The 19,557-nt window shown below is 45.0% G+C and overlaps 2 protein-coding genes across 2 annotated transcripts; both read left to right on the forward strand.

The window, feature by feature from the left end:
* Positions 1-8,530: 8,530 nt before the first annotated feature.
* APOBEC4 (apolipoprotein B mRNA editing enzyme catalytic polypeptide like 4) lies at positions 8,531-9,511 on the forward strand. The gene has a single exon (XM_049808602.1). The coding sequence runs from the start codon at positions 8,531-8,533 to the stop codon at positions 9,509-9,511; it is 981 nt and encodes a 326-aa protein (XP_049664559.1).
* Positions 9,512-11,302: 1,791 nt separating this feature from the next.
* Positions 11,303-16,211, forward strand: ARPC5 (actin related protein 2/3 complex subunit 5). Its single transcript, XM_049808650.1, has 4 exons — positions 11,303-11,501; positions 12,369-12,441; positions 14,234-14,410; positions 14,924-16,211. Exons 1-4 carry the CDS (start codon positions 11,359-11,361, stop codon positions 14,984-14,986), a joined length of 456 nt encoding a protein of 151 aa, XP_049664607.1. The 5' UTR covers positions 11,303-11,358; the 3' UTR covers positions 14,987-16,211.
* Positions 16,212-19,557: the final 3,346 nt, after the last annotated feature.

The raw sequence follows: 19,557 nt of genomic DNA on the forward strand, positions 1-19,557 counted from the left end.
TTTCTAGCACAAAAGAAAGACATATATATGTTCTGAGCTTTACAAACTGAAGACACAACAGCCTTTATGGAGATTATTATACAGGAGAATAAAGCAAATCTCTCTCATTTACCATACCCACATGTTCCCTGAAACCTGAGCACACGAATGTCTGGTTCTGATCATTCACCCATGTAAGTGTGTGTAAACCATACCTTATGCAGGAAAGGATGAGCAAAACCCAAAGAAATGTATCAATATTACTTGTCTACAAATAAAGCCAACAGAGTAAAAGTCAGATAGCAAATATAGGTATGAACTTCCCCTTCCTTCCAGTGGGCTGGAAGAAACCATGAGCAAAACCACTTGACCAAGTCCTGAAAAAGAGGATGAGAAAGGTCACCCTGCTGATCTGGAAAAAAGACTTTTGAGCACTGCTGCTAGATTCCAGGAAGAAACTGGAAGAATCATCTCTTGAAAAGAGGAGGAACAAAAGATAAGTCAGAAGATGATGACAGCAGTATACTGTGGGTCAGTGTTGTTTAGAAAACAGCTTGTTTCTTTTGAGAGCTAAAGGACTCCAAAAGCCTTGAAGAGGAGCATGACCTGGCCAGGAAAATGAAGTGATAAAAAAGAGGGATGACCGGAAAACCCAGAGCAGCAGGTGGCACATGACAATTTGTAATACCAAACTCCACACTGCAGGATGAGGCACCTTCCAGATCCACATGCAAACCTCACTGATATGGTCAGCATCCTTCCTCTCACCTGTGTCTGCAAAACCAAGTATCCTCGCTGTTATGAAATAAACTGTTTCCTCTTTCCAACAGAAAAATGATACCAACAGTTACTTTCAAGAGCTAGACCTCCACTGAATCCAGTCAAAACTACATTTTCTTTTAGAAGGAAAGCAAGGTGGTGAATTAGGCTGGTGCTTTAGATTACCAGATCATTTGCACTGCTGCAGATGAAACCAAGACAAAAAGGAAAAAACTTTGTCGTACCTGAAAAAGAGACATACAAACATATACAAAGTACAGGCGATCTCACTCTTGGATAGCAATGCTCATACATAGCCCTTGAGATAGGAACCCAGCTAACAAAACCAGACTACTGCTGAAGAACTTCAGTGCTTTTCACTTTTTCAAAGTTTGAAAACTTTTTCAAAGTTTGAAAGATTTGCTGCTGGAAGGCAGATGAGCCCTTTCTTTCAGTAAAAGGAGCTTAACTTTCACACCAGCCTCATGAAGTCCTGAAGGTTGGCAATAATACCAGTGCAAATCTTAGATCCTAATTTATTTGGGGTGTACACAAAGAAATAAGGCATTTGTAGCTGCCATGTGACATATCTTTTTTCGAACGTCTATTTACATTTTTTTCATCTAACCACATATTGATCCAAATTCATATCTGTGACAGTAACAGCAGGTATCAATTTGACCAGTTTCACACAATGTTAACCATCACCCTCAGCAGCCAGTACCCTCCCTCATACAATAACTAAGTAATCTTTGGCAGCTGTTACTATTTTAGTCCTGTACCCTGCAAAGATTTATACATCTGCTTAACTTTATCCATGTAAACAGTCCCAGTGACATTAGCAAGAGCCCTCACATTTGTTAATTTAAATTTTGTAGAATCAGGCCATTGCCTAGAATTCTCACAAGCAAATAAAACCTGAGTCTGAAATAAATATGATTATAATTTCTTCACTTTGTGTTTTCAGGTTCCCATTTTTCATGACACCTTCTCAAGTGGCCTTAGAATCAAATATGTGTCTCCAAGCCCAGAAAATCTTTCAAGGGCCCTCTTAGATGTCTGCCTGTCTACAAGTGAAAGCCATCAAAAGGAACAGCATGATCCTTTGAAAAGAAAACACTTGAATATCAGTTATGGCCATTTGCCTCAACAGTTTTGTAATCACACTGGATAGTGATCGACATAGACTATTGAAACTAAATGAACCAGAGGGTAAATGGCTCACAGGCCAGTCTAGCATACTGCATATCTATTTTTGCTGATCTTGGCCTAATTCAACAGCAAAATTCTATTTAATGGCCACATTCAGGTCACGAGCACCTATCTAATAAAAAAAAAGTAATAAATCAACATTGTTAGTGCAATGGATTCCGGAGAGAGCAAACACTGAAGTATGAGGGGTGCTAGAGACATCAGTTAAAACTGTCTGGTCTTCCTGATTCAAGATCATGCAGTTTCTAGCTGTAACTCTTTTCCTTGGCCATTTACTCTACTGCCTGTAGTAGCTGCTACAACTAAGAGCATGTGAGCCAAAAGATCACCTGCCCTTTATTGCAGTCTCCAGGATTCATCCACAACATGCAAAATATTTTCCCCTGCTTGATGCCAAGGTGAGGGGGCCTAATTCTCAATTCCTCTAATATAGCAAAAATAGAAATGACACAGCTGAAGTGTGTAAATACCCAGTATTGCCTAATGGCGCTCTGCATGTTACAGTCCCAGGCCATTACACATCCATGGACATGCCATTTGGCTCTTGCTGGCTTACATTTTCAAACATTCAGTTTACATCCACAGCGTAAGGTTTACCCCATCTAAAGTTCATGCACATAGTAGGTGAACTTCTGGTATAAAGAACAATTCTGTAGTGAGTCGATCTGTGTAGTGCTATAGTACCCAACAAATTGACACCACCTTCAACAAGAACAAGCAAAGTTTCCATTGTTTTTATATATTTAGCATTCTTAAGCAATTCAGTCAATTCATGCTGAGACCTTCTGACTCAACTGATATAAAATAGGCCTTTCTCTCTTCTTTTTTTTTTTTTTTTTGCTGCTTCTGCAGGGTTATTAGCCTAAAATCCTAAAGAAACAAAGCCTATGCAATCCTGCTGTCTTTCTGCTCCCTACCTCCTCCATCTTATCTGATTTCTGAACTCATTTACTCACTTGAACCCATCGAATGCAGCTGAGAAATTAACAGAGGTCACCAATACGCTGGGCTCCTACTAACTTCTGGAAAAACGGCAGACAAATAGAGATGGAAGAAAATGCCCCCACTAAGGAATATTTGTCAGCGTAACTCATCTGCTACCTGCTCAGCTAGCTACCCATCAGCTGATCAGGACCTGCATGGTTTGAAACACGTCGCAGCCAGCCCCTTTTCCTGCCCAGCTAACAGAGACCTGAGAGACTGCTACAGAAAGGAACAGTTCACAGGTGGTATTAGGGGTGAGATTATAAGCGATGCCAAAAAAACCAACCCAGAAATAATTTTCAGGCAAAGAGGTGGTGATAAATAAGACCCAAGCCCCTGTAGTACCTTCGAAACTCCAGGAGGCCTGCTGCCCATCAGGCAGCATACGAAAACCACAGTTTCATATCGAGTCCTCTGAGATTACAGACAGTTTGGGTATAGCAGAATGGTCTGCCTGCCTAGCAAGGAATTTAATTTTCGTGATCACCATTAGCCGATGTACATGCCAATGTAACAGAAGTGGAAGGCAAGCTGCTGTTCATTACGCTGTTTGTTATCAGAGGCATCATAAAATTTATCAGTGGATGGAAGATTTAAAACTAACTGAAATTTGTGTTTTTAAATTCCACTCTGGGAATTTAATAGACGAGGGAAAAATACTTCTTTTTAGACATAAAGATAGAGAAAGGGAAACAAACAAAATAAAGCAGTGGAGCTCTGGAAAAATCTCTGGAAGCAAGGTGATAATTTAAATCACTTTGAGGCTGGACAAGACAGGTGGGGAAAGTTTGGTGGAACGGTTTTGTGAAGGTCTGACTTTCACACAAGCTCGAGCAGGAAACGTTCCAAACTCGGGACCTAAATCCTGACTAATCTTTACAGCCCGGTGGCAGAATGCAAAATACCAGGGCTCCACTCTGGAGCTGTAAGCCAGCGTTCCTGCAGTCCTAGATATGCCAAACTCACATGCCAAATGAACTCGAGATTGTTGAGTGCGGAGGCAAGTTATGCCACAACAGCTCAGGTTTAAAATGTCCGTGTGGATGTATTTATTAGCAGTTGTGGATAGCATTCTGCTTCTTCCTTCACTTCCTTTGCTTCTTAGTTTTAAAATCTTAGGACTGCACAAGAACGTCAAGTCTCTGGCTGTTTAAAGGACCATGTGACTCCTCTGTACTTTGAACTCAGATAAACTTCTTACTGAATGAAGTCATGTGTAAAATGCTTTCCAACAGAGATTATTTTGAACCAAGCTGTACTAAGAAATGCAACAGAATTTCAACACTCATACTTCAGCAGCAAAACAAGGAACCATTCTTATACTGAGTGCAGCACTTTGTGGGGAAGCACCAGATCCCCTCACATAATGAGAACTACACTTGTACTAGACTATGGAAGTAGATCATAAGTTTGAGTTTGGGGCGTAAAAAAAATCATCATACTTCCATATAATCACACATCAGAAAAAACAGCTTTTGGCTTATCAATGCATGCAACTTTGCTTCCGAAAGACACCTTCATAAATCACAGTATCCCAAGTTTAAATCAGTAAAACCAGTAACAGGTCCAAACTGGCCACATGGGGATGGATCAGAATTTCTGTGTGCTTTTTAGCCTGAAGAGATACCAGGTTTTACTTAATATTTGGATTTTTAAAAAATTCACAGCCCTGATCATTACACTTTTTTTCCCTCAGAGCAAAACATATGGCTTGTATCCTGGCTAACTTCCAATCTGAGTAATTACGTACTGACCACATAAGTTTCTCCTGTGGTTTTAGCTGGATAAAGCATTCCTCTCCAGTTCCTCCTGCGAACATTTATACCTTGTTGTGGAGCACTATTAAAAAGCTACTGCCCTCTGCCCCAAAGATGGCTGCATTTTAGTAATAAGTGAAACAATTTCTTAAAGTTATAATTGTATCCCTGTCCCCTCCAAATATAGTTGGGAGGGACAGGGATATGATTATAATTTTAGATATAACTGGGGGGGACGTGGATCTGTTAAAACATGTTTTAAATTCCTAATTATATCCATTAGACATGATCATCTGTATCAGGATTTTGTTTTGATGCAATGAAATTGATAGATGAAGTTGGTATTTTTCCTAACAACTTCAAGTGTTAAAAGACCTAGCCTTAGGTTCATACGGCATATTTAATAGCAAGCATTTCTTCTGAGGATGGGGAACAGCCTATGAACTCGCAAAGGGCTGTGTGTTGAAAAGCTTAATATTAGAGAAGATGCGGGCAAGCTTTCTGCTCAAACACATGGGACAACCAGACAAAGCAAAAGAACAGTTTGGATATCTTGCTTTTATACCAGGGCATTGACTATTTTGATTTGGATAAAGAGAATGAAACAGAATGAGCTATACACAACACCACGGTCCAGCACATAGCCTGAAGATCTCAAAGCACTTTACAACTGGATAGTGCCAATAGGAGGTACTGGAACGAAGCATTAGGAGAGCCATCTTATAACAAACTACAGAACCAAACTAGGTACCTGATCAGGTAAAATTATTCTCCCCCCCCATCAGAATTGCAAACACTGAAATCAAGACTAAAATTACCAAAAAGGGAGAAGTAATTTTGAGTACCCTATTTCCCAGCCTGAAACCATCTGAATTCCAGATTTCCAGCTTACATAAACTATTAGCTTCAGCTAAAGTCTGCAGCATTTACTACCTCTGCAGATACATCAGGATCACTGTGACAAATTAGGCACCCTGAGAGTCAGAAGCCACTTTAACAATTTCCCCTGCGTGGGATCTAAGTGACACTAAGCAGCAGAAATACCAGCAAGAGAGCCATTTAGACCAGTCTATATTTTAAACACTCGGTCAGATTTATAAACTGCTTTGAAGATGACAAATGCTACTGAGCTGTTCAGTATTACTGAATAAAATTGTGCATGGGAACAAATTCTTTTCTGCAAGAGAGCTGCATGATAAGTGCCCGCATTAGCTACTTAATCCACACAGCTGTATACATACACGCACATCCATATGTACATGCATATATATTCATCAGTTTAAGAGATCTTGTGTAACACATGTGCACCTTTTTCTCTACTTTAGAAAAATTGGGGGAAAAAAAGGAAGAAAAAACAACTTTCTGCTTTCTCGTAAACCAGACGTGTCCATTCTGAGAACATGATGAATGGTCAGCTTTCTTCCATTTTGCTCAACTTGCACTTTTTGTAAACATCCTTCCTCTTTGCACACCCAAAACGATCTGTTACGGGACTGACGTACATGGCAAATGAGAAGCCTCTGCCATTTATATTCACAGATTCATCGGGATTCTGCTCCCCGGCCCTCTCTGCTCGTCAGAGCTGGCAGAGGATTCAGACGTGTGGGAAGGCTGGAGCCTGCAGAGGCAGAGCGAGCAGCCCCGGTCACTGCGAGCCCCAGCCGGCTCACCAGGACAGTGCTGGCAAAGAAGCCTAAGGCTGGTGCAGCACACGCAGAAATGCACTCGGGTTGTGGGAACGCTGTTCCGATTAATCCATCAAACTAGGTAGTTAGGGATTTGACTCTCATCCTGTAAGGTTGTAACACTATCAGTTGAGAAGGCTGAATATTTTCTAGGTTTTGATCAGATTAAACCAGCACACAAACAAAAAAGGGCAAGTTTTAGGGGGAGATATAACATTTTAAGTGTCTCTGGTGGCACCCGTTTAAACACACTGAAACAAGAGTTCAAGCCGTTGCCTCGATCAACAAGCGTAACATGGGATACATCTCTGGTGTGCAACATTGCCATCATGCGGCCATTCCAGCTCTGCAAAAATACCAGCAGAGACAGAAGGAATCGGAACCTTGCCCTATGTTTGCAGCTTTTTAAATTGTCTTTAATAATCTTGGCAACCTACAGGAGAAATGGCGAGGTGGTGATAGCTCTATCCTAACATCCCTCTACAAAGAAAAACACTCCCTTCTTCAAACCTGCTCTTTTTTTGTGTCAGGTGGAAAACACATTTTTCATTTTCTGAGACACGCTGCTGCCGTCATTATGTTGCAATGCACACTATAGACTAGAACTGAACGTCAAAAATGTACAGAAACATCAAAAAAATGACAAGTAGAGCATTCCTGATGTCAGGAAGCCAGTCTTTAGAAGTAATCTGAATGAGAACGGCACAATGGCCTGGGTCAGGAAAGAGCTCCAACACAGGAAAATACATGGAAGTTGGCATAGAGTCAGGAGTGGAAAACAAAGCAAATGAATCAAATTAGTAATTTAAGAAGAAAATTAAATCCTGACAGCCAGAGGCCAAAACAACATGGAATACAGAAGCGAGTTGTAATAAAATATGGAGATGGAAAAGTTGTACATAGTCAGAAAAGTAGTAACAGAATTAAACCAGACCCAGGGATGATGAGTAGCTCAATTAGAGCAGCAGTGAAGAAAAATAATTATCTGCTGGAGTCAGGAGTTGTTCGTCTACACAAAATTTGTGTTTGCAGTCATCTGGAACCCTGTCCAAGCAGAGCAGGCATAATGTAGCCTACTCACAAAATGGCCCACTGCTTGCTTGAATTACAGCCTCGGAGAGGGACACACACAAACTTCTTAGAGAACGGACAACCTTGTTGCCTGTGTACGAGCGCAGAAGTACAGCAGGAGCTCTCTACCCAGCTGGCACAACAGACAGACATACACAGAAATAACAATCACCTGGAAACAAATTCAGTAACATAGTCATTAGAACAACATCCATCCTTCAGCTATAAAAACCTTGTATCAAAACAGCACTAAAGAAACAAAGGAAACTTAATCACTGATGATAGGAAACTAATATTGACAGGCAAAGAACAGAAGTTTAACTACCACAGGTGGCTGGCCGTACAAAAGAAAATCCTGTTTGTATTCTTGTCTCCTAGCACTTGGCACCTGTAAACAACTAAAGGAGCCTGCCTGCCGTCACCATTACAACTAGAGCGAATTTACCGCACTTGGGAAAGATCACTCTACAGCTGAACTGCCAAAACCGGAGGGGCAATAGTAACTCTCTTCTTCAGTGTATAATTTTGAAAAAAAAAAAGCTTCCAATATCACTAAAGTGGAAACTCTGAATCTATTCTAAAAAGCCAGTGAAGAAAATCAGATAAATAATTACTATTACCCTGAGCTGGAGCTGCTGAGATGGTAATTATGCCTTTTTTTTGTTGGTGTTGCCTTGTTTGTTTTGCCAGATTGCATAAGGCTCATCTGCTAATCAATTCCTGAAAAACATGGCTGTTTTTTATTACGCAGTTTCTTCTGTCTAGGGTAAGAGGAAGCCAGAGAAAGCCAGAGGAAGCCAGAGAAGCCAGAGAAATATTCTTTACTCGTGTTTTTAGCAAAAAGGCTAGTTTGTGAAAACTAAAAGTGTTCCCAGGCTGCAAGACAGCTTTGCTCTCTGTGTCATCAACCAAGTTTCTAGGCGCTGCTACAAGATTCAGTATATTTCTGAAGAGACTATCCGCTATTATTTTTGCAGCTTAAGTGCAAAACAAATTGAAGGGCTGAATTAAAATATTGCTTTCCTTTTTCACTCAGGACTGTCAGCTATACAGCACATAAACAGGGAGATTTTTCAACAGAACATGAATCTGGGAGAGAAAACCATTTTCCAAGAATATCTGACAAATCAGGGGACTGTGGTAAAGCCCTATTGCTGGCAGAGACAGAACCACACCTGTGCTAAGTGTCCCTACCACATACGGACTGGTGAAGAAGCGAGGTTGCCTTACGCAGAATTTTGCAAGGTCTTTGCTTTCCCATGCAGATCAACAGCAACTCTCACAACTCTCCGAAATAAACACCTTCTCTTCTACGAACTGAGGAGTTTCTCGGGCAGAGTAGTCCAAAAAGGCCATGCTACAAACTGTACTGACCAAGACAACCATCCAGAGTCTATGCTGTTTGAGATGGGTGGTTATCTGGATGCAGTTACAGATGCCTATGAAAACATTGGATGCATCACGCTCTATTCAAATTACTCTCCTTGTAACGAGGCTTACCACTGCTGCATAAGTAAAATCTACAACTTCTTGCTGAAGTATCCAGGCATCACGCTCTGCATCTATTTTTCTCAGCTTTATCACACTGAAGACAGTTTCCCCGCAGCTGTGTGGAACCGGGAAGCTTTGCGGAGCCTCTCCAGCCTGTGGCCTCGGGTGACTCTGCAGAGACTGCCTGGGGCGGCACAGCATTATCTCCTCTGCAATTTTGTGTACGGCATCCCAGGGTCAACCCTTTATCACCCAGCTCCGCCATCAAGAACCCTAGCAGACGAACAAAATCCACATCAAATTAACAGCTTAAGAGGAATGAAACCATATTTGAGGGAAGCCTTTCCACAAGTGATGCAGGGAAAGCCTGCTGTGCAGCAGAGCTTAAAAGCCTTTTCATCTCCTAGCCTGGCCTCCCAACAGCCTTTCCAAGCAATGCAAGGCAGTCTGCTACCTCCAATGTCTCAAAGAGACTTGGTGCTTTTCCCAGGCATTTTTCTGCCCTTTCAGAGGGAACATCTATACCCCAGACCTAAAAATATCGTAAGGCATTTTAAAATGCCAAAGGAATAATTCAATGGAACTTATAATTCTGAAATGTTTCCAAGCAGCAGACACCTACTCTGAAGATGATATAAATCGAACCACTTTCAGGCTGTAAAACTGAGATCACAGGTGGCAAAAAGAACCCCCACCAATAAAGTCATCTCCTACAAAAGTTAACCCACAGAATAACTGTGGGTCTCAAATAACTGATTATTAAGATAACATGCTTTTATTTTAGTCCTATACCTTTCAAACATAAACCCAGAGCAGTAAACCCAAAACCTCAGTTTCTTCTGATTACCTCCTGCGATTAATTTATTTGTTGCCCTTAAGGCAATTTCTACCAGAAATATGTAAACAGTCCACAAGCTACAACCACAACTACAGCCGGATTGTAGCTTCCCAGCTGAGGCAACTTTGGTGGAACACGTGACGTATCCTAAATTCCTCCTCTATTAAGAAGGTGGTTCTGCAGGTAAGGCTGATATATGAGCAAAGTTTTCCCACCAGCTGTCTCATTAATAATAGGGGGGCTTATATACATATATATCTGTGTGTGCGTACATGGTTTTTGTTTTTCCTAGGGCTGCTGCCTTCCGTTAAGAGGAACCTCACAAAGCTGTGTGATTTTCTAGTTTGTAAGAAATATCTAACAGGATAATACAGATAACAGATCTTTACAGTCCAAGCGTCACTTGAAGAAGTTCCTATCATTTGGAGCAGTGTTTTCACTTTGTGATTCATTATATTTTTTATTGTACTAAAGGTCTTAAAGAATGGGGCAACTGAAGTCAAGAACCTGTTGTTCCCCAGCAAGTGGTGGTTCCTTCCCAGGTAATGTCAACTGTGAATAAACACACTGGCTAATTTGGAAGCAGTGCTTCTGATCCCTTTTTACTCTTTCTGTGGTCACAGCCATTACGTGTGCGAGTAAAAAAAAAAAAGGAGGCTGCTTCCCAGTGTGACCTTAAACACCCTCCGCTTCAGCAGAGGTGATCCCACTTGGAAGCTCGACAGTTTTTCTGAGTCTCTTAGGATGTAAGGGAGGCGGAACTGCGCTAGCATCTGCCAGGTCCCTTACTTTCACGGCACCTAGGCGCTTTTTTAGAAAAGCTTTCTTGAATTAAATCAGACTCATTCCGCACTTTCTGATAAAAAGCTAACTAACACCATCACGAGAAGCTGCCTGCACTGTAGTATCGGGGTGGTTACTTTCTTTTGCCGAGAAAGACAAGGCCAACGCTATCTTTCGAGTCTTGTGGTAACAGAGCGGTGTTTGAGCGGGGGCTCCCAGGTTGGGAGCCAAACCCTGGTTGGGGCACACCCCACATCGGCACCAGGCTGTGCGAACCCTGCTTCGCACCCCCAGCAGGCCCCGGACAGGGCGGTGGCCCCAGCCTCGCTCGTACCATCTGAAAACGGGACCCAAGTCGATCCCGCATGGCATCGCGAGCTGCCTCCAGGTCCGCAGGGAGCGCGCTGTCGCGGTCTGCCAGGGGACGGTAAACCCGCACCTTCTCGGCGGCCGAGGGCCAGACGCGCCCGCCGCCGGCTCTGGCGGTACTGCGCGTACCCGTAACCGTGGCGACCGACCGGCCCCGCCCACGGCAATGACGCGGCCCGCGGCCAACCAATGGCGGCTCGCCTCCCCGCGCCATTCCGCCCCCGCCTCTCCCTCTTGCGCCCCCTCGCGCCGCGGGCGGGAGGTCGTCCCTTCAGCGCGCCTGCGCGGGGCGCTCGCCCCCCCCCCCCCTCCCCCCCCCCCCCCCGCCTCGCGCGTGCGCCCCGGGGGCTAGGCGGGCGGGGGTGGTTGGGCGGAGGGCGCCTGCGCGGAGCGGAGGGCGGCGGCGGCGGCGGCGGGGAGCGGCGAGACCATGGCGAAGCACACGGTGTCGTCGGCGCGGTTCCGCCGGGTGGATGTGGACGAGTACGACGAGAACAAGTTCGTGGATGAGGAGGAAGGAGGCGACGGGCAAGCGGGGCCCGACGAGGGCGAGGTGGACTCGTGCCTGCGGCAATATCCTTCCGCCGCCGGGCGGGAAGAAGTCCCGTCAGGAGCGGCCGCGGCGGGGGCGCGGCGCGGGGCGGGCGGGGAGCGGGCGCGGCGGCCGGTGCCGCCGGGGCTGCCTTTTATGGGAGCATCCGTGCCCGGCGCTCCCGCCGGGGGACGGAGCGGGGCGAGCCGGCAGAGTCCTGACAGGAGGGCGGGAAGAGTCTGACGGGCGGCCGGGGCTGAGAGGGAGGAGGAGGAGGAGGAGGGCGGCCGGGGCTGACAGGAGGAAGGCGGCCGGGGCTGACAGGAGGAAGGCGGCCCCGCTTCCTCTCTCAGGGCAGAGCCGGCGGTGTCCCGGGGCTGCGGTGCTTGGGAGGTGTCTTATGGGGGGAGGAGGCGGGCGGCGAGAGGGATGGAGGAGGGGGGATTCCTGTGGCGGAAAGGAGCGCTCCGTCTGCCCGCTGCCACTGCCGGCTTCCTGGGCTGGCTGGCTGGCTCCTGCAGTAGCTTTTCCCACCGGCCGCTGCTGGGTTGCTGCCGCGGCGGCTGGTGGAGGTGGATGTGCCGAGCTGAGGCCCGTTCTGGAGGGCTACAAATCGCAGAAGCGATGGAGAATAATTTCTTTTACTTGGATCCTCATTCAACAAAAGGCCCAAGAGGTATTCTGCAATATCGGAACTGTACAGCGTCTTGTTGGTGCTGCTCCTTCCTCAGGTGGCCTAATAATTGCTACCTTACACTGTAGTCTATGCTATCTGTTGAGGGAATCGTTGCATCCACTGAACCTTGAGTATTTTCAGTCACGCACAAGCCAGCTACAAGTATCGCTGTCCTGGAGCTGGTTCTATTGACTTCCAAATACATGGTGTCTAGTCCTTAACCATCTGGCACAGGGAACATGATGGCTGCACTACAGGCAGCTCTGAAGAACCCTCCTATCAACACAAAGAACCAAGCAGTGAAGGTGAAAAATTAACTAAATCACTTACGGGTCACTCCTTAAAAATCCTTTCCTGTTTTTATAACCCCCGCCCTGCCAGGTGTACTGAGGAAGCCAACGAAGCTGGTTTTAGGGTATTCCCCAGTGTCAAAACATCCATGACCTCCGGTGTTTTAATCTCGTTTAAAGTACCATAGCTTGGATGTCATCTGTCCACACACCTTTAACCTGGTGCTACATCAGGTCTCGTGTGTTCTCCTAGGTGCGCTGGTGGTGTATTTTGTGCCCTGGCTAACTAACTCCACACATCACCAGGTGCCCATGTCTGATCCAGACCTGGCAGCACATAGATGTAGTCGGTACTGAAGAAGCAAGGAACCACAACTGCCGTAGTCACCTCTGAGTAATGAAACTCTGCTAGCACAGCCAGATCGTGAACCTACAAAAAAGGAAGAACTGATGGTTATTGCAGCCAATCAAAATTAAGACGTTAAAACCTCAGAACACGCAAGCACTCCCCCTGTGACAGAATATAGGAGCATACTGTTTGCATGTATTTCTGAATCACCCCAGAATAAACCTTGAATGGCTCATGACTGCAGCGGCAAGAGGAAGAGGCAGATAAGATATGGAGCTGCCCAGATGGTGCCTGCAGAGGTCTGTACTCCCTGCTTGAAGAGAGCCTGATGGTCACGTTTCTGTGCTGCTCATCAGGCCACCGCTGGAGATTTTTTCACCTAGCCCTAGCCCTTTCCTGAGGGTTTTTACAGGGTTTTGAGATCCAGCTATCTGTTACAGATAGTGCTGTATAGAAGACTGAACAGCTTTGTCCTCACATTAATTACTTGTTTCCATTAGATCTATATGGATGTATTTAAGAATACACTTTGAAGGCAGTGGAATTGAAGAGAGCAGAGTGACTGAATTTTGATGTTTGGCTTCTTTTTTAGTTGATCTCATGGAACTTTTATGATTTTACTTATAGCTTTTCATGTGAGGTCTCGCTAAGCCAAGCGGCTATGGGATATTAAATTGAACAAGAAAACTAACATCCATAATTTCTGAAGAAGGAAGCTGCTTGAAGTATTTGTATAATGGAATTATCCAAAAGTCCAACAAACCCAAGACCTTTTTCTTTCATCCTCCCTCAGTTAAGATGGATGAACAGGAAGAGCTGCTTTTTGCTGATTACATGGCTAATCTGCTGCTGTAATCATGCCACACACGTTCCTGGGCCTGAAATGACATCCAGGTCAACTTCCAAATGGTTATTAATGCAAAATATTAATGCTGCCAGTTTGCATCCAGTGTGCGTGGAACAGAAGTTGACTGTACTGAGAATATGTGGCTTCCAGCATTCACCTCTTCCAGGCCTGGCCAATGGCACTTCTGTGGGATAAAATAATTGCATCACATTAAACAGTACAAAGGCATGGGAAAGGCTCTGAGACAAGGGAGGCCAGTCAAGTACTTAATTGTTATAATTCTTTTGGAATTTGCCAGACCTTGAGTTTCGATATGAAAATTTATTATTTAGCCATAACCTCATTTAATAGGTGGACAATTGCAAACACAAGCAGAGAGGCAGAAAACCTAGAGCAGGACAAACGTGTAAAACTCCTTTATGCTGTTTATCATTGGGAGGATGTGTCTGTTATACATTATTATCACAAGCTTTGTACACAAACTGCCCTATTCAAACAGATTTTAGAATTGTTTAAAAAAAATCTAGTTTTGTTTGTTGGAGAGACAAGTAATATTTGAACGCACCTTATATGAGAGTGAATGTATCTCTGCCCTCCTTATTTTTTGACAGGATCGTGCAGAAAGTATTGTCCTGAAGGTCCTCATCTCTTTCAAAGCCAACGATATTGAGAAGGCGGTGCAGTCGCTGGACAAGAACGGTGTTGACCTGCTAATGAAGTACATCTACAAAGGCTTTGAGAGCCCCTCAGACAACAGCAGCGCCGTGCTGCTGCAGTGGCATGAGAAGGTGCGTTTATAGGGCATGCTCTTGCCTGGGTTGTCCGTGGTAGCAGGTTCTTGGAGCCAAGGCATGCTCACGGAGCCTGATAAGAACTGCGTTTCTGTCTGGTAAAACTGAAGTGCCATATTTCACACTGTGAGGAAGGTACGGTCGTGTGAGCTCGTGCCTACTTCTGATTCCTTGGGTAAAGATTTTACAGTTAAAAATTGGTTTTATGTTAGGCTGAGGCAAACAAAATGGTTCAATCCAGTGATTCAAGAGGATGGAAGTAGAATTTCCTTCCTAGAGGGAAGCAAAATTTGCGACTTGGTTATGCAGGGAAATAAAAGCTTGTTAAATAACTGTCTTCAAAGCAAATGCGATCATCCTTTTGTGGCATCCTGAGTGTGAGAGTTGTTTTTAATGTAAAGAGTGGGGAGATGCTCATTTGAAGTACAGTCAGGAAGCCTTTCTCATCAGCAGTCATTTCAGCCTGTAGCTACCTTGACCTGGTGTTAATTGCCGTGTTTCTCTTCTCAGGCCCTGGCTGCTGGCGGAGTAGGGTCCATTGTCCGTGTTTTGACTGCCAGGAAAACTGTTTAAATCCAGCAGCTGGTGGTTGTCTGCCATCCACGACGTGGGAAGTGCTGGTACAAAACCCAAACAACCAAATGCCATTGCTGCCCTGTGGGCAGCGCCTGTCTCTCAGCTTGCCTTCTTGCTGCTTCTTTCATACCTGACAAATAACGCATATCGTGATCTCTTTTTTGTTAAATTCTGGAAAATTATGAAGGTGCAATTTTATTTCTAACAGGAATATTTGGTACTCGCGGACATTTCAGTGACACGTATAACGACATATACAACTTCATGTTTAGGGTGATTTGCATTTGTGTATAATTATGGCAGATTTGGACCTGACTTTCCAACCAAATGCTGAGGGACGTAGGGCAATGTCTTAATTATTTTCGCTAGCCAAGCAGTGTTTTGATGTAAGATCTATATTTTGAGAAGTGGGGCAGCTATTAATATAGGTAACTGGACCATGTTTCCTTTGGTCAGCCTCTGAACCTACACCCGTTAATAGGACAGAAAGCAAAGGCTCCATTCCAACCCCAATTATCATTCCAGAGCACTGAGTATTTTCCTTAACCTCACATCTCACGGCCTGTTCAGATTCCTTGTGGTCAGTCAAATGCTGGGTCCACAGCGGGGAAAGTCACAATGGGACGCAGTTGTCCGTCACGCAGTTTGGATGGTAGAATTTAAAAGGTTGATGGTCCATTTACACTGGAGCCCAGCCCAGTGAACTCTTTTTATTTTGGGGAGCAAAGATCCTGAAGAGAAGAAGAAAAAGCAGCTTTCACACAGCAAATCACCTTTCAGCAACTGGAAAGTGATTTGATTTTTGTCAAGCACAACACAGAGGCTGCCTGGGGTAATCTGAGAAACGCATAGTGGCATCCACGCCATCCTTGCAGAGCTCCCGTATTTTGTTTTCTGGATGTATAGGGTCTTAATGGATACCAGGCAGTTGACATTCCTGTTGCATTGTGCCACAGCATGTTAGCTAGTGGGCGAATTGGGTTCCAAAATAAAGAGGACTACTTTAAAAAGAATTAGTAAAGCCCAGAGCATCCCAGGCCACAGATCACCGTTGAAGGTTTAGGGCCAGGGCTGAAATACATGTGTTTTACATTCACCATTTTACTGCAGTTCAGTTGTGTAAAACTGTTGGGGAACTTGTGAAATCTTTGCTGTTTTTTGATATCTGCTTTTTTTTGTAATAATAATAAAGACCAGACAATAAATCGTCACTGAATATTTACTTGATGTCTGAAATGCCTTGAAGTTTCAGCAGGCTGCTGTTCCAGGATGGACAACAATGAAAAAGCAAGCCCTAAAACTTTTGCCTTCTGTTATTTTTCTTGATAGGCTTCCTTTCTAGTGGTTATTTGTACCTGTGTGTAATGGCAATACATGCACAGCTTCATCCAACTGAAAAAGACGAGATTATTTTAGCAAGATATTTGAACAACAAAAAATGATCCAAACCAGGACTACTAAGAGATGTTTCTGCCTATGGTAAAATTGTAGCCAGAGAGCAAGATCCTTACAACCACTAATGTTAGATGCTTTCTCTAGAACAAAAGAAGGAAAAGGGTAATGGCCTAGCAGGGCTGTTGTGTGGAGCAGAACTCGACTTCACAGTTGGGCTTTTATTTGTGTCTCTGCCTGCCCCAGCTCCAAAAGATTAAACATTTAATTGTTTGTTTTAATAATAATTTAAGGACAAATACAGTCCTGGGCTTGTCCTGTGTGTGTCTACATCATCACTTATGGCATATGTACTCAGCTTGAACTTCTGAAGGGCCCAGCTTACAGAAACCTGGTGTTGAGCACTCTGACATCTGAAGGGCATTGCATATTCGTTACCCAAGTCATTGCTTTGGGAAAGCAGAGCTAGTGCCTTCAGGTGGCTCAGACCAAAGCGTTCCTGATGCGCCACATTCGCTCAGGAATCAGTAAGAAGGCAGCCTCCGTAAAAGCCTTTTTTCCATTCATCCCGCCTCCTGCTCCCTCGGTTTCCCCAGGACAGTCAAGAGACCTGCACAGCTGCAGCTGCCACGTGTGGTGGACACAGGCAGGCATGGGCAGCCAGCCCGGTGTTGCAGCTGGAGCAGCAGTGCCTTTCTGAGCAGGGCTGCAGAGCCCTGTCACCCCGCCTGTCTCGCTCCATCGCCCACGGGGCCGGCGAGGGGCACAGTGCCCCATGTCGTTGCGGCCTCAGCGCAAACAGGAACTGGCGTGGTTACCCCTCAACCGTTTGGTGCCCTCCTTCCCTTCCTTCCTAGGATGCTTTTTCTTGTTTAACTTCTGCAGAAGAACATAGGCACAACAACAGGAGGCACTGGGCACGCAAAGTGGTAGACCTGGCCTTGCTGCAGAGACCACAGATGTCCAGGTTTCAACCCCACGTGCATACAGAAGCCTCAGCCTCCTGGGCACGTGCGGTGATGGCTCAGTCCTTACAGCTCTCCCAATGACTGTGTCTGGCTTCTCTGTTGCCTTCCGTTTGTCCAAATTTGGTTAAGAGGCCCATCAATCCTCGTTTAAAAGAACAAAACAACAACATTAATAAAAAGCTGTAATCCCAGAGAAGTGAAAAATATTTTCCAAAATAATGGATGTCAAAGCAGGTCAGCTACCTCTAGGTGGCATTAGGTAAACCAAGGCAACAAGAAGAGCGATCTTAAGATTCTCCGGTTTCCCCTCGGGCTAGGCTATGATGTATTCAGAAACATTTACAAAACGTATACATCCTCTGCATCTGCGTTCAGGGATGTGCCAAAAGAAGATGCACCGATGTGGGGGTAGTAGTGCAAGATTTGCAGGAAGGCATCTCTCCTATTAACTGATAGACAGGAAGGTAAAAAGTAAATCTAGTTTACATTAAAAAAAAATTACCTCTTTTCTCCAAGGGGGTTTTTTAATCCTTTGAGTAATATGGCACAACAGGTTTCTAAGAGGAAGACAGAGGAAGATGGGCATGGAAGAAAAAACCCTAAACAAATCAATTTTGCAAAATGCATTTCCCTGCCTATTATGAGAAGGAAGCCTTCAATGAAAAATACTTTACACACAGATCAGACCTACTCAAAGGGGGACAGCGTTTGCAGACTTCTACTAGGAAGGCTCAGCACACTTCTGAGGTTCGCTTGCAAACCTCCCACCGCTGCCTTTGCCTTTGACCGGGATGTGTGGCAACAGCACTTTATCAGTCACATCCTGCTTTTGTAACAGCCAAGAGAAACTGCTGTTCTCCCTCTGCCCGGAGCTGCGGCCCCCGCCAAGCCCTGGGCTCCGAGTCACCCATCACTTGGCCAAAGAGTTGCCTCGGGATCCTGCCTCACCCCCCGCCACTGTTAAGGGAGTGAGCCAAAAACTCGGGTCCTGTGCAGAGAGAGCACTCAGACCTGCCTTCCAGGGAAGGAGCTGGAAATGCTCAGTCTCCTCCATTCCTCCTGTGTTACATATCTCCCAAACAACAGCAATCCCCTTGGTCTTTCTTCATGTGTAATGTTTCCTAGTGCACAGATCAGTCTTTTTGGGGGTCTCTTCTCTCCACAAATGATGATAAAATCTTGCATACTGTTGCTGTACAAACTTAAAAATCACTGCTGCACCTTAGCTGGATTTGGGGCGTTTCTATGTATATCTTACCTGTCTCTTGGCAATCTGCATTTGTGCCAGATTCCAAGAATCTCCCATGGGAGATGTCACCATCGCTGTTACTTCCTCTTGGATGTTATCGTAGAAGAAACGTTTGCCTACTAAATCAACTTGATAAGAGAAAGGGGAACAAGAGACTCACTCTTATTAGATGGGTTGTGTTTATGGCAGCTTTGAAATTCCTTGAATGCTACATTAAAAATAACCAAGCAGAAGTATAGCTGCTCTGAGCATTTGCTGCGCTTGCATCTTTCAGATCCCATCCTTCTGTGAAACGCAAGGAAAAACACTTGTCACAGGGGTGATCTCGCATCCTCCTCCAGCTCCCCTTGTACCAGTTTTGGGATCAACCTGATCCTACTGGTGTGCCAATTCAGATAATTAAATGAGCAGAAAATTATCCCTACAATAAGGTGAACCATTTCCTATGAGCTGGGGTCTCCCATTCCCCAAAGGAATGAGAAAAGGCGTCTCGGGTGTTTTCACGCTCACCATGTTGTTATTCCCACCCCTCTCCTTCAGCATCACTTCCGCTGGTTGCATTTCCCTCCGCTTTTCCGGAGCTCCTCCATGGAGGAGAGTCTCCTCCATGCTCCCATAGGAAGCCCACGGGAGCCAGCTGGGTGCACAGGAATGCCAAGGGCACACCTACAACTGGAGAACCAAAGAGAGCCCAAGGTTGTACTCCGTCCTACTTTTGACTGAAAACCAACTCCTTGCTCTTCAGTGGCTTGGCTTTCTTCCTGAGCAGAAGTTAAACAAAAGCCTCCTCCACAGTCTCCCTCGTGCTGTTGGCATCGTAATTTGCTGGGGAAGTGTGAGTAAATGCACGAGGGCCAAGTCCTCCTGACTTATTTTAAGCTCTTACAAAACACCAGCATCACTGGTAGATGAGGCAGAGGCAAAGTACTTCCCAACCTGCTTTGAAACCACGTGTGGAG

This window comes from Accipiter gentilis, chromosome 8, assembly GCF_929443795.1.
Source record: "Accipiter gentilis chromosome 8, bAccGen1.1, whole genome shotgun sequence".
Taxonomy (NCBI): domain Eukaryota; kingdom Metazoa; phylum Chordata; class Aves; order Accipitriformes; family Accipitridae; genus Astur; species Astur gentilis.